Source organism: Gracilinanus agilis, chromosome 3, assembly GCF_016433145.1.
Source record: "Gracilinanus agilis isolate LMUSP501 chromosome 3, AgileGrace, whole genome shotgun sequence".
Lineage (NCBI taxonomy): Eukaryota > Metazoa > Chordata > Mammalia > Didelphimorphia > Didelphidae > Gracilinanus > Gracilinanus agilis.
Genome location: NC_058132.1, coordinates 213,421,953 through 213,440,611, shown reverse-complemented (window position 1 = coordinate 213,440,611; position 18,659 = coordinate 213,421,953). Strand labels below are relative to the sequence as shown.

The following is an 18,659-nucleotide window of genomic DNA, read 5'->3' as shown; positions in this document are numbered from 1 at the left end:
AGAGGAAACATATAAGAAAAACAACTGCTTGAACGCATGGGTCAGGGTGGACATGACTGAGGGTGTAGACTCGAAATTACCACACCAATGCAACTACCAACAACTTGGAAATTGGTCTTGTTCAAGGACACATGACAAAACTAGTGGAAACGCGCATCGGCCAAGGGTGGGGGGGGGTGCGGGGGCGGGGGTTGAAGGGGAAAGGTGGAGCATGAATCATGTAACCAGGTTAAAAATGAATATTAATAAATGTTAAAAAAAAAGCTACTTCAAAAATAAAGAAAGTGAAAACTAAAGACTTAAAAAAAAGAAATTGATTGGCACTTTAATTTTCTGTGCTGCCTACTTCTTTTCCCTTATTAGCATCTTATTTTCTTGAAGTAGTAAAGAAGTTCTTATAGAAGTCAAAAGCCTGCAGCAATTTGTACTCATTAGCTATCAAACAAGATATTCTTCATGACTATTAAATCCTCCAAATTGATTAAAAACCTACCTCCATCACAAAATGATAATCTTATAGTATAATGATATAGTGAAAAGGGCACAGAGTTGGGATCAGGAAATCTGGGTTCAATTCCCTACTAGCTACTAAATTAGGTTTATAGTCATGTGGATGCAGGCAAATCATTTTCCCTCCCAAGGCTTCAATCGTATCTTCTTTAAAACATGGATGACAAACATTATCCTAATCAGGTCCGAATGTGACTATGAGGAAAATGTCTTACAAAGTACAAGGTCCTATATAAATAGGAGATATTATATTATTTCACTTTATTTTGTAGATCCAATTTATTTTTGACCCCTTTTTCAATACCTCATATGGAATGAAGTACTCTCTGTTATAGGCTAAAATTAAATTTATCTATATGCTGAGTAAACCATTGTTTTTAGAAATGATGAACATAGCAGGACTATTGAAAAAAAGGAAAATAGAACAAAACCCAGACTCCGAAAATACCAAAACCTCCTATCCCTAACCAAATATGAGACTGCTTTCATATGACCATCTCCATAGCAACTGGAGAAGCAGAGTAGATTCAAGCCTTGAAGTGAAAAGTTGTTCTTGATTTGCCAGATCAGCCTATGTTTTGACAGTCTGTAATAGGTATTCAAAGGATACCGAGACTACCATGCAATAGTGTTGATGCCTTGTGAATCCATGATGGCATCTTTCCTCTCAGCCACAAAAATACTAGAAGTACCATCCTGATTCTACTCCTATGGATGCTGATGACTGCTAATCAAAGTCATTGATATTGTGTGTGTGTGTGTGTGTGTGTGTGTGTGTGTGTGTGTGTGTGTGTGTGTGTGTGTGTGTGTGTTGCATATTTTAACTGGATGGAGAACTCAAAAGTGAATATGAAGAAATAGGCATCTTCTCTTTAAATGTCCTAGAGAGCACCTGGCCTCTCTAGCACTGCAATATCAATTCCATAAACCAAAAAGCAAATCTCCATGTGGTTTTACAAAACACATGGCTGTGCTACTGAGCTACCACTGAGAATTGTGCCCCTACAGTTTTGCATTTGGAAAGGGTTCACACATGCAGGAGCATATTATTTGCTGACAAGTGTTGTCAGATGGGAAAGGGATTAGATGCATTCTCTTCGGGCTCGTAGTGAAGAACTACAAATGATATGTGGAAGTTACAAAGAGACCAATCTGGATTTGACATGAGGAAAAATAACCTAATAATTATCCCTTGCTGGAGATCTTTATGAGATTAGATGACCATTTGTTGAATTGGGTAGAGAGGGCATTCTTGTTCCAGAATGTGTTGGACTAAATGACAACTGAGACTCCTTCCAACTCCAAAATCATGTGAGAACATGATGCAATGGAAACCTTGAATGGGAGAGAATGGGACAGGGTATTGTGCAATGCAATGTCCAGAAAACCTTCAGAAAGAAGTTCTTGGGAAATTTACAAAAATCTACTCACGAACCCAGAGATTTGGAGGGATTAGTTTCGATTAATGATTTGGGTAATGGGCCAGATAAAATAGTCAGAAACTATGTTAATGATACCAAGAGGAGCTCCTGGGAGAAAAAGTGGCAATTAAAAGTTTCTCTGAAAAATCAGAGAAGAAGGTAAACATAAATAGAACTATTATGTATTGGGAAATAAAAGCAAACTACATAGAATTAGAATGTAGAGATGGACACTTTAGCAATAGGTCAGTAATAGAGACTGTGATGGAATGGAAAGAGCATTAGATCTGGAGTGCGAGGGTCCAGTGTGGAAACCTAGCTCTGTCTCTTTTTATGTGTAGAATCTTACGTGAATCAATACAGTACCTTTCTCATTGGTAAAATGGAGGGGCAGGACTAGATAATCTCTAGGGTTCCTTCCAGCTTTAAAATCTGATCCTGTAAATATACTATAATATTTTTGTCATTAAGAAACAACAGAGCAACACTTCAAAAGAGAATTAGGAACATGACATATGGAAATCATAACATAAACTTCCACTAGCTTCTGCTAGTGGTCAGGGTTTGCATGTTTTTTGTGTGTGTTTTTTAAAATACTGTAGCCAGTTTGGGGTCCCTTAACTTGAGATACACAGTATTCACAGAGTATAAAAAGAACAACAAAAATAGCTTAAGGCTTGGGAATAGGACATATGAGAAAAAAGTGAAAGAGACTATCATGACTTAGCCTGAGGGAGAACAGACAAAAAAGAATTAAAGAAACACTGAATTTTAGAGTTGGAAGGGACCTCAGTGGCCATCTAGATTAACCTATGCCTTCTTTCAACATACCCAATAAGTGGTCATCCAGTTTTTCCTTGTAGATGTCTAGTCAGAGGAAACCTACTGTCTCCAGAGAGAGCTCATTTTAATTTGCAATGGCAGTAAGTAGGAGGAAATTGTTCCTGGAATCAAACCTAAATTTCCCTTTATTTGTTAATTTTCATCTACTGTTCCTAGTTCTGCCTTTTGGGGACAGAGTAGTCTAATCCTCTTCCACATGATAACCTTTCAACACAACAGCTTTTAAAGATGGTGCTAATATCCTCTCCAAATCTTCTCCTATCTAGTCTAAATATAACCAGGTTCTTCAACTGATCACACATGTTATGGTCTCATACCTCTCCCTATTCGAATGTCCTTCTTTGTTCATTTTCCAGCTTATCAAAAAAGCTAAAATTGATCACAATATTCTAGATGTTATCTAACCAAGTAAGCATACAACAAAACAATCACCTGGGATTACATTCATTTGTTTTGACTGTCAGAGCATAATGTTAATTCATATTGAATCTAAAAACCCCAGATCTTTTTATCATCTCTTTTTAAACTATTTATAAATTATGTGTAAATTTATAACAATTCTTGGAGTCCAGTCATTCAAATGGTTTCAAATCCATCTAGTTGCACTGTATCTACATTCAGAAAACATCTCTCCAAAATCTTTTTTCTTTTTCTTTTTGTTATATACTGTTTATTCCTTTTAATCAATTCTAAGCAAAAATTATGTCCCTGTATGCATGATCTATGTGTTCCCATTTGTTCCCATGGGCATAAGTCCATTATGTCATGGTCAAGTGACTAGAACCATTAAAACAGCAGAAAAAGGGCTCAGTGGGGCTTATGGGTGGGTAGGGGACCAAGGATATTCTGTAAATCCACAACGACCATACCCCTACCTAACAAGAACAGAGCAACCACCTAGGAAGAAGCAGAGCTGAGAGATAAAAGGTTTCTTGGAACCAGGTAAAGATTCTCCTATTTCCTTGAATGATTTAGGAATTTCTGGTAGAGGTGGGGAGTCTTCCTTCTGTCAGTTTGTGGCTTCCCCTAGAATGGATCCCATGTCCCATTTCTCATCCCCATTGCATAGGAGCAGCATTGTTCTCAGGTATCAGAATTGACTCCAACTGACTCATGCTTCTTTGGAATCTCCAAAGATTAAGATTTGCCATCAACAGTTTCAAAGTAGTATACCCAACCTGTTTCTTGTTATATAAGTGGCTCAATTGATAAGGAATATTCATTTCCATGCTTAACTTCTGGCCAGGAAAACCAGCTATGAAATATAGCCTCTTAGAGTTGTGCTACCCTGACATGAAGAAGCTGTCTTGCTCTACCTCCATTCTTTCATTCATTTATCCATCCACTTATTCCATCATTAATTCATTCACCAAACTCTCACACTCAACTCTGTGACCACATCTAAGGGTGATTTTAGGGAGCTGGGGCCAAATTGTTGTCAAACTATGTCTCTCCCATATTTTATTTGTAAAGTCATTTTTCTGAACCCAAATCCAAAATAATGCAATGGAAAGAACACTAGCTCTGGAATCAGAAGAACTGGACCCATATTTGCCTCTGACATTTACTACTGGTATTACCTTGATCAAGTTATTTAATCTCCATGTGTCTCTTTTTCCTCATCTATAAAATAGGAGGTTGGACAAAATAGCCCATGAGATCTCTTCCAATTCTATGATCCTGTGTTCTATGACTCAAAATCAACTATATTTAATTCTATTAAATTCCATAGTATTGGGTTGGATGTTCTAATCAAGATTTATTTTTCATCCTGACTGTGTCATCCAGTGTATTAGTTATCCGTGTTGCCTTAGTTTCATCAGCAAATTGGACAAAGACTTTGTCTTTGCCTTTATCCAAGTCATTCATAAAAATGATAAACAGCACAGATCTAAGCATAGGTCCTTGAGGTTTTTCATTAGAGATTTCCTTCCAAGATGAGATTAAAAATAAAATTATAACTACTCTTTGAGTCCAGCCATTCAACTGGTTCCAAATTCACCTATAGCCGACATCTCTCCATCTTTCCTACAGGAAAAGCATGAGATAATTTATCAAGCACTATGTGAAAATCAAACTATATCTACAGCATTTCTCTGCTCTATTACTTTAATAACAGTTAAAAATGAAATAAAATGATTCTGGAATGATCTATTCTTGCTGAAGTTAGACTAGCCTTTTATTATCACTACTTCATTTTCTTGATGCCACTAAATAACATACCCTAGAATTTCCCCAGAAATTGAAGCAAAGAATAGCCTATAATTTAAATATTCTATTTTTCCATGGGAAAAAAAGTGAGAACATTTTCCTTTTCTAATCATTACCTTTCCTGTTCTCCATGATGCTTTCAAAATCACTATCATATTGACTATATGGACCAGATAAATCCATCAGAGGCAGGTAAGAATTCTCTTAATTATCATCTTACTTATATTGGGTATCTATATCTTGTTAGCCATTTTTTGTTCTTAAAAATCTAAAATTTAGCTCAGCAAAAAATAATGTATAGACAATTATGAAAATAAGCATAGGTTGATTTATGGAAGTAGGTTCATGATGGTACTTCTGGTATATTATGCCTGTGATAGAATATTCCCAGCAGAAGAGTGAATGTGCTTAAACTGCGTCAAGAAAGATTTAAGTTAAACACTAGAAAGTCTTACATAACAATAAGCATATTAAAACACCAAAGCACATTGTCATGGTCAATTGTAGAATTTCTTCTTGGTATTTTGTTCAAAACTAGATTTTTTAAAATGTCTTTTCTGGATATAAAGGCTGCATGTATTTTCAAGATCTCTTCTGGCATTATAATGTCAGACTTCTTCCTAAGGTAGCAAGATTTTCTAAATCATTTGGCAAATAATCAGTTTTATAAAACATAAGTACTCTGGTTTAATATAACTTGGTATTAATATGCCCAAATCTGAACAATTTATATGAATTTTAAAAATCAGAGATTTATGAACAGCCCATTTTCAGTAGGTATGTTATTCATTCATATGGAGGCAGAGGGACATTTCTGTACATACTTTGTGTTCTGTTCAACTTTATCATCCACAAGTGTTTTTTTAGGCTTTATTTTGCTCATGGAACCAAATTAAGGTATAGACATTTGTAAGAAAAGATAATGTAAAAAGTTTCAACTATAAAGCAACATAACTGATCTTCCATAAATAAACTTTATGTATCTAAATGCCCACTGTCCCTTCTAACTCATATCCTAATGAGGCTTTAGAACTGAACAATGCTGCCATTGTTTGGAATATTTTTTGGAATTCTTCTAGAATTGCCTTCACAGACTATACTATGTTATTTTGATATCCTCATCTTCATCTGTGGGAATTTGTTTTAGTTGTTGGAAACAACCTAAAGGCATTCAAAGCCAAGTTAAAAAGTAAGTTTAATAATCAAGCCATGTCATGCTATTTTTTAAGTTAAATAAGAAGTACAACTATAATAATGAGACTATTTTTTTTTGGTGAGGCTTAGAAGATGGCTCTGCAGACAACTGCCAAAGAAGAGTTGGAAAAAACTGTTTGGAAAAAGATAAGCAGCATCTGAACAAGTATAATCAATAGTGATTACTTAGAATGATGGCACTCATTTGGTGAAATAAGTTATAGTGTTCATTAAAGAAGAATGTCTCGTTATTTTACAGCCACATGTCCTATAATTACAGGGTATATTATAGCTGAAAGAGTCCTCACAGATAGTCTAGTCTAACCCCTCTCATTTGCAGAAAACAAATTTGGAACCAAGAGAGGGGAATGCTTTGTTGAAGATCATGAGCTAGTTAGTTCTTAAAGTATAAGGTGAGAGATAAGAGAAGTGGATATAGTCACAGTATTAAAAAGCATAGGACAGCTGGGTGGCTCAGTGGATAGACAGTCAGGCCAAGAGAAGGGATGTCCTGGGTTCAAATCTGGCCTCAGGCACTTCCTAGTTGTATGATCCTGGGCAAGTCACTTAACACCCATTGCCTAGCCCTTACCATTCTTCTTCCTTGGAACCAATATATAATATTGATTCTAAGATGGAGATGGTATGGCTTTTTTTTAAATATATACATACACAGAGCTATACATATACACATAAATACATTAGTATTAAAGCACAAATGACATAAAACTTCTACACAGAGACATTTCATACCTATGGAAGACAAGTCACTTTTGAAGGGCGTAGGAACAAATCCAGGGCAGATTTTACAGGCCACATTCTTCTCAGGCAAAGAAGACTTTATATAATAAGTGAGATGTGCATTGGCCTTTAAGCAGCAAAAGGATCATGATTTGGCAGAATGGAACACATAGGCTTGATTGTCTGCCTTTATCATAGAAGCAAACATGATTCAAACCAAAAGATTCCTTCATATCAAGTCCAGTAATGTTTCTACACAGGACAACAGCAATGAGCATCTATTATTAAATGTCTAATAAGTGTTAGGAAATGTGTCTGAGATGCAAAAGCATGGGAAAAACCCATTCCTGCTTTTAAGGAACTCATATCCTATTGGGGGAAAACAGCATGCACATAGAATATTAAATGCAAAATATATGCAACATAAATACAAAGGAATTTGGGGTTGGGGTGTTACTAGCAATTAAGGGAAATAGAATAAGTTTCCTGTAGAAAATAGTGCCTGAGCTAAGCCATGAAGGAACCTGGGATTCCCTGAGGCAAAGGCAAAGAAAGAGTATATCCTAGGAATGAGATATGGCCTGTGCCTAAAGGGAAGGGTGCTAGAGAGGCAAAGTCATGTATGGAGCACAGTAAGTAGGATGATGTGTTTGGAACTTAGGGTGCAGGAAAGAGAATAATATGAAATAAGACAGGAAAGGCTATAGTCAGATGGTAAAGGACTTAAAAACAAACAAACAAAAGTTTGCATTTTATTATGACAGCAAATGGAGCCACTTGAGCTTCTTAAGAAGGAAGTGACAATTTCAAATTCAAGTCATTAAAAAATGCTATTGGAATTTTTATTTGGCACCTACTTATAGGACACATTAGAAAGGAGAGCCTGTATAGAGGTTATTGCAATCATGCAGGTGAGAAGTGATGAGGGCCTGAACCAGTCTAGTGGCTGCATGAGTGGAGAAAAGAGTTCAGATGGGGATATATTCCAAAAGAACAACCAACAAAAATTGTCAACTGACGGGATATGTAGAGTGAGGGAAGTGGAAGAGTAGGAGATCACTATGAGGTTACAAATCCCAGTGAGTAGGATGGTGGTGCCAGCATAAAAAGAGATAGAGATAGAGAGGTGGGTCTGGGGAAAGAAGAGTTCTATTTTGAACATTCTGAGTTTCAGATTCCAATGGGATATCCAATTGGAGATGCTCAACCCACAACAGGCAATGGAGATGGGGGTATAGACTAGGACAGTGTTGGCAAAGTATTGGTACGTGTGAAGTACCCCAAGGGTAGCTGCTCCATTCCCCTCTTCCCAGGGCCAGAGGACATTTTTTATATGCCTCACCCCTCTGTCCCACTGCCCAAAGCAAGCACTTCCTTCCTTAGCTCTCTCTGGAATTGGGGGGGAAAGCCTTACAAACAATTTGAATTTGTCCTCTGGGCACTACAACTCAAAAATCTTTACCAACCCTGGTATAGGAGAAAGACAGACACTTGCAGTGTAGATATAGGAATTGTCTACTTAGAATTGGTAAGTAAACTCACAGATGCTGATAAGACCTCCAAGAACATGGTAATGACAGACAAGAAGGTTCAGGACAAAGTCCCAGGGTACACTTGCTTATGGGACATAGATGTGGACATCAAAAGAGACTGAAATGGAACAACCAGTTAGGAAAAAGTTAGGAGAAAACAGTGGCAGACAAACCCAGAGAAGAGATAGTGTCTAGCAGAGGGTGATTTTGTCAAATACTTCAGAGGTCAACAAGAGGATTGAGCAGAAGCCATCAGAACTGGCAATAGAAAAATCATCGGTAATGTTATGAAGAGAAGTTTTGGTTGAATGATAGTGCTGCAAATTGAGTTGCAAGGTGTTAAGAAAAGGGGAGGGGAGGAAGCAGAGACATTAAGTTTTTTGTTTTTTCTTCCTCCCCTCTCCCCCCCCCCCAGGAATTTGGGCATAAAAAGAAAAGATAGCTTGAGGGCACTGTAGAGCCGAGGCAAGGCTTTTGTAGATGAGGGAGATCTGGGCACTTTTGTAAGAAGTAAAGACAGCAGATTAGGAGAAATTAAAAATTAGAGAGAGATTTAAAAGGCAAGCTCACTGAGAAAATGGAACAGGATAGAATCAAGGGCACAAGCAGAGAGGCAGGAATTTACAAGAATCGCCTCCTCTTCCTCTGAGATTGGAGCAAAGGAGGAGAGAGTGAGGACTGATGTATATACATTATCTGAGGTATGGAGTTGGGAAGAAGAGAGACTTTGAGACATATGGCCTTAAAGTCCTCTGCTGAGGAAAAGATGATGTACTTGGTTTGAAAAGAGAAGGTTTAGAATATATGCTAATGGATGTGTGACAGAGATCCAATAAGGGAAGAGAAAAAGAACTAATGCTCAGTAATGAAGAGCCAGCTGAGTTGGCTAATGTAAATTTGTGGAGGACTCAGCATCTTTGTGTGACTTCTTCCATTAGTGTTCAAGAGCAAAGGAGCAGAACACAGAACTGAAGGTAAGAGTAATTCAGTATTAGTGTTTCAGAAAGGATGAGTGATGGTAAGACAAGTCAAAAGATCAAGGTAGAAGCCAGTGTTCAGCTGAATTGGGTAACTATATGGAGTCAAGATTTAAAAAAAAAAAAAAAAGAAAAGGGAAACCAGAGCAAATATAAAGACCTTGAAAGGAAGGGACAGTTGGAATAACATTCATGAATTATCAAACCTTTAGCAATCCACCTATGATTTAATAATGATTCATGAAAATTCCCCTCTCCATTTTTACCTCTCCACTTCAAAATAAAAAGAAAAACAACACCCACACCTAATCACCAGTTTAAATGCTATGGTTGATTTCTTCCGGAAGGCTTTCCCTCTAAGAGCTGAAAATATCCTGCCACTTTTCTGAGAACTTAAGTATTGTGGAATTTGAATAGCTCTGCTTTGTGAACATGCTGTTACCAAAAAATAAAAATTAAAAAAATATTGGAAGATATTAGTTGAACAGCTGTGTAGAAAGGGGAATGTAAAAATAAAAACTGCATGTTGGAGCATCAAAATAGTAACCGTGTACAGTATACGACTGTTTTTAATCAGAGGAAGATTGAAGCTATTACATTTCAAATCAAATGTTATAAATTAGTTCAAGAATGCAGCTGAGCTCTCATTTAATTAGAAATGTCCATGTTTAAATCATGAGGTACAGTAGCTGCCAACAAACCAAAAGGGTGAGGGAGGGGAAAAATACTGTAGCCTGGTCCTATGATACACAACTGTCTTCTATACAGGAAGAACATCTGGGGAGGCCTGGGCCTGTTGTAATGAAGTCCTTCATGTGTTAGCTAATTTGAGGTTTAATGTAATTGTCTATCATTGATTTGAAGACAATTAAAATCATTATCTGGTCTGGACAGTTCTGAACACTTCCTTTTTCCCCCCTAAAAAACATTTTCTTTTCCCATACTGAACCTTAACTCATTGTTAGATTAAAAATGAAGTCAACGCTGGCCCAGGTTTCCCTGGGAAATGGCTTCTCCAATCATCAGGTCACATTAAAATGCAGGATAAGCTGTGAAATGTTCTTTTGGAAACATAATCACGCTTCCTATTTGTAGCACTCGATGTATCTGTTACCATTTGTCTCATCTAAATTCCAAATTTATAGCCAAAATGTTAGGCAATTCATTATTTTAAAAAGAGAAAGAAAACATAATAAAAAGGAGATATGCCATTCCTACTGAAGTCATACTAAGAAGAATGCAATTATCCATAGACAGAATTTCCCCCAACTGTTATGAGCCTGTATATATTGTAATTAACAGTAGTTCAGCTAGACAGTCCAAGCAAAGGATCCTTTCCCCTCCAATTTACCTAATTCAAAAACACCTCAAGTGACATGGCTCAAAATTTCCAAATTAAACTCACCCCTGGGGCGAAAGGAAAGCATTTGACTTTTTAGCTCCAAAAGAAATCTTACTGAAGGCAGTGGGTAAGTGAAAGCGAGAAAATCAGAGGCAAGGGAGGAGTTAAAATCCAAGTGGGTTTTTCAACCTCATCATTACCCCCTCTCAAAGAAAATAAGACACAGATGGGCAAAATGCACCACCATACTGCCTTAATAGTTTAAGGAACTCATTAGAAACTACCGTTGTTGCCTCATTATCTATGGTGAGCTTCTATGGGGAGGTAGGAACCCAATTTTTAATGGTCTTTCTGCCATATATTGCTTAAGCATCTGAAGTTGTACAACATCGTAGAGTAGAAAAGAATGAGCTCCCCAAAATGGATATAAGTGCTGCATGCAATCAAGGAGAAATACCTCGTCACAAACTCTGGTCATACAATTCCTCAAAGCCCTCCTTTTCAGAGGGAGTCCCCAAGTGATTATTCTCTGCCACACAAGCTGTTTCGGTTTGGGAAACCTTTTTTACATTTGGGAATAACACACCAGCCCAAACTTTTACTTACTTCTGGCCACCATTCCACACTCTTCTACTCCTACCCCTGAAAGAGGGTAAATGGGAATGAGGTCCACTGCTCCAAGGCAAGGATGAATTCCTTCTTGAACCTCCATGTCAATCACCTGGAAAGCTTCCACACATGCAGCAAGAACAGAGCTGCCTAAAAAACATAAAATTGGGAATGATACTTAAATTGCTCCTAAAGGCTTAATTACTAGTTATTTTTCTCCAATAGTCTATTTATGAGTTGCCTCAGTCCCGTACTAATTGAAAATAAAAGTCCCAACAAACACCACCCCACCCTCAGCTGTCATGAAAGTTTCTTTTTTTTTTTTTAACTAACTTTTTTACTCCAGGAAGGGCTGGGGAGTGGGGGGTGGGGAAGGAAGGGGGGACAGAATTATTTGATTTATCTGTCTAAACCACTTACTCCATTTATAATAATAGATTTCTTTACATATTCCCCTGGTTGGCTGAATCAGGTAAACTTGATTATGATTTCTATTATTCTCAGGATGTTTATTTTTACAAAACATTTTAATAAATATAGCAAGCCCTGGTCAGATAAACAACTTTTAAACTTTAGCAGCTTGGTGGTACAGTAGACACAAAGTCAAGAAGACCTGAGTTCAATCCAGCTTCAGATATTTACTAGCTATATAACCCAGAGAAGTTCATTTAACCTCTGATTGCCTCAGTTTCCTCAACTATAAAGTAGGGATAACAAATAGTTCCTACATCCCTAGCTGTGAAAATCAGATGAGCATAATATCTGACGCATAGTAAATACCATCTAAATGTTAGACTATTATTATGAATTATTTCATTGGATCACACTTTTAGGTACCAGAGATTGCCATTTGGTTGTTAACCTTTGTACTCATGTACAATCTAGTATGGTAGCATGTTAGGAGAAATATATAGGGAACTTGTTCCTTTATCATAAAAATCAGTGGAATATTCTATTCAGAGTTATGAACTATCTTATCAAGAGAGCACTTCATTTTTAAAGAAAATCAGCCAAGTCTAAAATTAAGTTTGTTGGGCAAAGTATATATGCACCTACACACACACACATATACACACACACACACATATATCTGTCCTTTGCCAAATAATAAAACGACAGGATTTTTATCACATTTTTTATTTCTAAAAGCTTGAACTGATTTGCAAAAATCTGTCAACAGTGCTTGGCACATAGTAGGCACACAATAAATATGAGATGACTAAAAACATAAAGCAAATATATTGTCCATTCACAAACTGAGGACAGTAAATCTCAAGCTACCATTACAACAGAAGATGAAATTTCTGCCCCCCATCCTGGGCACAAACTACTGAGCCTGCTTCATCCAAGTCTGCTGAAATAGATGAAACAATAAAAATAGGAATAATCATTTTTATAATTTTATCTCAAGCTCTTATTCCAAGGCTACTATTAGCCACCATCAGTCTGAGACAGTCTTTCACATAAGAAAACCACTAATCTTAGACCCCTAGATTAAATTGTAAATAAAATATAAACAGTAAAATGTAAATTGTAAATAAAAGTAAAATGTAAAATGTAAAAGGTGTGGTTGTGTGGCCCTAGGCAAAATCGCTCAACTTCCCAGTGCTCTAGCCAACTCACTAAGACTATAAATTGCAAAGAAAGTAAAGATCTGTTTGGGTAGAGGGAGTTTCTCCATCCAGGAGTTTACTGTGTCAGTTATATCATAGATCCAGTCCCTATCCCTAACCTAGTGGCTCAGAAATCTTAGGAAATACTGGTTTATTTGTTTGCTTGTTTATGGAATAGACTTTATTTTAATGGAAAGAAAGTGTGTTCTTTCTCAAAAACTCCCCATAGAACACTAAAGAGTTAAACAGGCAGTCAGTGAAGAACAGTCAGCCCTCTGTCTTCCATAGAAATACATCATACGTGCATTAAAAATAATAAAAACTCTTACCCAGCTTCTCAATAGTTGCTGCTATTGTAATAACTGATCTGTTGTAATTGTGATCAGAAAATATGTTGAGCACTGTAACTTGGGAATATTCTTTTCCTTTAGGGAAGAAAAACATACACTCTCAGAAATTAATGCTTTAAGGAAAACTAAAACTCAACATGGCATACTTCTTTGACTCTTTCATTTTTCAAGGAATATATTTAAGAGAATCAACCAATGGGGAATTCTGGGATGAACAACCTGGAAGTGACAACCTTCTGAGAATGAAACAGGTAGAAAATAAGTAAAACAAGCTTTTTTTGACTTGAGAGGTCAGATTGGATATTGTACTTCATTCAGTGAGTCTAAGATCTGCCCTTGGACTCCCTACACAGTTGGTTCAGATTCTCTTAGCTCAAACTGAGACATAATCTCTGGCTTTGATTCCAAAATCCCACCACTCCAACTGCTCCTTATCCATCTCCACCCTAATCCATATCTCTCAACCTCCGTCACAATCTTTCCTCGTCTCTATTTCCCTTTCTTCTGACACCCTCAACTCAACTAGTCTGGGTCAGACTCTGACATCTGGCAAATGTGAAGCTTGCCAATTAGTGGTCTGTGTGATGTATGCACCTGTCCATTAGAGACAGGCCTGACACCATCAGCTCTTTTCAGAGACCACCGAACAGCCTTCAGATGTTAATGACTTCCAGTTTCCAGAGTAGCCACGGCTAGGGACTCCCTTGAATTTGTGACCTAGAGGAGAAAGTTGCCACATCCCCTTACCAAAACTTTCAGCCACACAGTCTCGGCCTCAAAGTTATTTTGGAAGTTTACAAGCCTGAGCCCGGCCCTTTAAAAGTCTCTCTTAAGCCTACAAAAACAAATTCAAAGTGAAGGACAAAAGTTTTAAGCAGTAATTAAATCTTTGGTTCTTGCTATTATGTACCTTGTCCCCGTATCCTCCTGGCAACCTAACAATTAATCTTTTCAGAGCAAGGGGAAAAGAGGTTACACCCAAGAACCACAGTGCCTAAGGCAGCACTGCACACTTAATTTTAATAATGTGAGAAGATAAACATATGTCATTCACTCATAGCCAGACAAACATGCATAGAGCACTGCTTCAGTGATGAGTTAAGGGTCGACTTTTACAAGCTAGGCTACTTCACCTAAGACCTTCTAAAGAAATGGAAATGTACTTATTTTTCCTTAAATGGAAATTTCATTTTAAAAAGACCCCTTTTTAAAAAAAAAAACGAACTTTAAAATGCATGCTAGGGAAAAACAGCAGGTTCATTGTCTTATTTAATTTCATGCTTATTTATCAAAAACATTTAAATGGATATGTATATATGTTAATATTTATGGAAGCAAGCCATCCATTCCTCCCTTTGTGGTAGCATTTTTAAAATACATTCTATCTTTTTGTGGGAGAAGATTATTTTATTTTTCATCCTCAATTTTTTCTGAAAAGCTTTCATTCTCAGTTTCACATGTTTCAATCGAATAAAATGCTGAAAGAATAAAACACTCTTTCCTGCAATTTCTTAAGCATACATATAGAAAAAAATTACTGCTGGCAGGATGAGCTGTCAGTATGAATCTCAGCAGAAGTAAATTGTTTGGTATTTGTAATGGAGCATAATAGCTATAATTCCATTTGAGCTGTTGCCACTAATAAGCTGATAAAAACTATGAGTCAAGACCTGGGCATCCATCAGTGTGTGGCTTCCACAAATTTCTTTGCATATTCACTTAATCACAGAGACAGGTAACTCAATCCCATTAAGTGTTGCTGCTTCTGACAATGATGAGCCAGAACAGGCTCTTAAAGCAAAGAGAATGAAAAAGCACAGCTGCATACCAACTCCAAAGGAGTTTTCTTATCAGCATTTAACAGGTGTTTTCATAGATAGCCCCATCTTCTGCCAGGATTCAAGACGGTAATTGAAAATGCATTGATAGCTAAAAACAGCTTTAAAAAAAAAAACTCTCGTTCTGTTTAAATCAATACAGAAAACAAATGACTCCATTTAAAGACATCGTTTTAAGTATTGTCTGGCGATGATGGCATTAATGCTCTTCTAGCTAAGGAGTGGCTGATTAATAATGATGTTATTTTACTATAAGTCATTTTCAAAAGACTTAAAGTGTTTTAAAATTGTAAAACTATGATGAAATATCCATGCAATACTGTGTCTTCATAAAATAATAGCTCGGTGGTATTGTTTTGTTTCATTTTTTTTAAGAGTATCATCCTTCAAGGTATTAAATTCAGACTTTGGAGGTGAAAGATTAAGTCTTGTTTGTAAGTTCTCCCAGTGAACTGTTGGGGATCTTATATCAGTCATTTGGTTGCAAGGGCCTGAGTCCTTTTATTTAAAAAAAAAAAATAGGAATTTAAAATAATGCATCCTTCCCCTCCCCCTGCAAGAATTCTTTGAGAAAAAGCTGATTTATAAAGATTCTCCAACTCAGTGGGTAAAACATTCTACGCATACACCCTCCTCTATTAATGAGCAATCAGGAGGATAAAAAAAATGTCATCAAAAGGCACATTACACTAACATTAAGTCTCAAGAGTAAAGATTTCATCCTTCTGCACTCCATCAACATGCTATACAGTATGCTTTTCAGAAATATGGGGAATTACAATGTCAGAGGTAAGTAGGCATTCTGAGAAGAGAGTACACTTAAACATATGTGTAGCTGATTTGTCTCAGTCTCCTGGAGTCCTGCATAATAAATCAGCTAGGAAAATACCAAAAGAGGCAAAGAGAGTGAAAGGAAGGAAAAAATTAAGCAAAATAAATGTTCTGCAGTTATTGTTTTCAGAGCAGAAAAATATTACTAATAAACTACAATACTAACCTAAGATGATTTTTTTTTCTTACCATTTTCTTCAAAAAGAGCAGCTTTTGCTATTTTCTCAACTACGTTTTTTCTTCTGGCTTCAGAAATGTTTAGTAAACAGGCAGCCAAACGGAGCCCCAGTCTGCTAGAAGACATTGTAATTTCTTAAAAGAGAAAAATACAAATGATTATTCAGTTTCAGTCCCTATGGATTTGTTCACATTCTTTTTTTTTTTGTATCTCTGGCTTTCTTTTACATGCTCATTCTTTCATTTTTTCTCATACAAGATGATATACACATATCTGTATATCATATTTATGCCAAAATATATACATATATTTACATAAACAAGGAAATAAAATTGTAATTATTAGAGAATTTATTTCTGACGGTTGTTTCAGCCTTGAAAAACTACAGAATTATATAATTGTGAAATCAGTAATGGTATTGATAAATATCTAGTGTGAATCTGGTTGAATAAAAAAAAATGTGTGTGATGGTGATAAAGTCCTTTCTTTATTTATAATCACCTTCCTACCCCAGATTCAGCTATGGCAAGCAGAAAGGTAGTACTGGAGGTTATAGAATGGACATTATATAAACAAATGATTATGCTTTATTTTAACATTATTTTTGTATTAGATTGGGATGTTTAAGTGAACAAACCTATTGATCCCTACGGTTTCTAAATCATTCTAAAACGGTTCAAGGTGACTCTTTGGGGATCAAGGTACTTGGATACATATGGCCACTTTGGGGGCTCCTTTTGCCAGTTGAGTCTTTGAAGGCACCCTGATTCTTTCATGGTACCAGAGTAACTAAACCAATTCTTTTTTTCATTCCACCCAAATGATACCTTAATAGGATGAAGAACTTAAAATATCTCACTCAAAAATTAGTTCTCTTTTCAATATCAGGCCATTATTTCATCTTGGCACCTCTTCAACTCTGTGGTGAGAAATGCATATGCTGTGAATGAATAATTATCTCTTCTCGGACAAAATGTAAATTTACAACTTTAAATCAAGCATGCTGTCTGGGGCAGGGCGGGGACTTCACTGGACATATCTGCCATATTTTGGATACTAAAACGGTACATTGACCTAATCAACTTAATCCCAGAGCAGTTCTGGGGCTCTGGGTCTGTCTTAAGTCTGTAGGCAGATCTTCACATTCTGACAGCCATCTCCTAATTGAAAATTCATAAAAACATAGTTATTAGATTTTATAGACATTAATAACATTGTTGTAATAAAGCCTCTCAGACCTCTCTAGTTACTATGTAAACAAAAAATTGCTTTACACAAGGGGTGTAGGCGTCTTCTGGTTTTCATTTGTTTTCAGTGTGTTTATGTAGCTTAATTGTCTCATCAGGCACTTTCCCAACATAATTATGCTTTTTAACAAATGGTGTTTATGGCAACCCCTAGCAGTGCACAAGAAAGGATTAGTTTCATCCTCTCATTCCACATTTGGATTCCCTGTGGACAGCTAACTTACAGAAAGATGGTGTGAGAAAATCCACCTCCCCAGCAAAGACTTGGACTTGGTTATTATGCCAGGCATAGGGGAGACCCAGGGAGAATTGTACTTGAACGTGTGTAACCCAGTCGTGTCTTTCCCTCATCTTCTATCTTACTGACACTAAATACTTTTGTGTCACCAACATAGTACTACGGTTGTGTGCTTTGTGGTTTTGAGGTTCACCTGCCTGGTTCACACAAGCCCTGAGCCACAATCAGCCATGTTTTAAATGGTTTTTGTCAGTCATGCTGAGAAACCATCTTTCTCCATCCTTGAAGCTGGAATTGCAGGGCTACTTAAATGTCTGATAGAGCGGACAGGGTGGAAAGGGTCACGACGCGTCTCCTGACTCAAGTTATTGAACTTATTTTGGTTCTTACTTCCCATTCTGTCAAATGAGCAGGGTAAAACTAGGTTATATTCTAAAGCTCTTTTTTGGAAGTCCCTTGGTATAGTGTATAGAAAGCTGGCCTTAAAGGCAGAAAGACCTGGGTTCAAGTGTCACTTCCAATACATAACTGGCTATGTGATCCTGGGTGAGTTATTAAACCCCTCTGGGTTCTAGGCAATTCTAAGGCTGTATAAGTTGAAGAAAAGGTGCTGGTCTGCACTGGTTTAATAGGAAGTTTTCTCACCTGGTGGTTGATTATATTAATGAAATCAGAGATCCAATCCCTATGTTAAATCATAGATCCTAGAATAGTCTAATTGGAAGAGACTTAGAGACTAGTTAACCTGCCCTCATTTTACAGAAGAGAAAGAATCAGGCCCAGAGAGACAAGCAACTTGCAAAGTCATCTAGGTGCTAAATGCCTGGAACTTGGGTCCCCTGGCCCCAAATCCGGTCCCCTTTCCACTACACTACCCAGGGTCCTTCCCACCAGTTACAGTAGTGATCAGAGACCATTCAAACCACCTTACATTCTTCTGGGCAGTTTATATTCAAGAAAACAAAATCCTTTATCTAAGTGGAA

At 36.9% G+C, this 18,659-nt stretch overlaps 1 protein-coding gene across 2 annotated transcripts in view; it reads right to left on the bottom strand.

Moving 5' to 3' along the window:
- FTCDNL1 (formiminotransferase cyclodeaminase N-terminal like) overlaps nt 1-16,411 on the bottom strand; it is a 125,202-nt gene extending 108,791 nt beyond the window's left edge. The window contains exons 1-3 of one of the 2 annotated variants that reach the window (XM_044666428.1): nt 16,202-16,411; nt 13,323-13,418; nt 11,378-11,530 (exon numbers count right to left, since the gene is read on the bottom strand). In XM_044666428.1, the coding sequence (XP_044522363.1) occupies nt 11,378-11,530; nt 13,323-13,418; nt 16,202-16,316 (364 nt within the window). In that variant the 5' untranslated portion in view covers nt 16,317-16,411. The remainder of the gene's footprint in view (nt 1-11,377; nt 11,531-13,322; nt 13,419-16,201) is intronic. The other variant, XM_044666429.1, reaches the window with a different exon arrangement.
- Between the last annotated feature and the right edge of the window lie 2,248 nt (nt 16,412-18,659).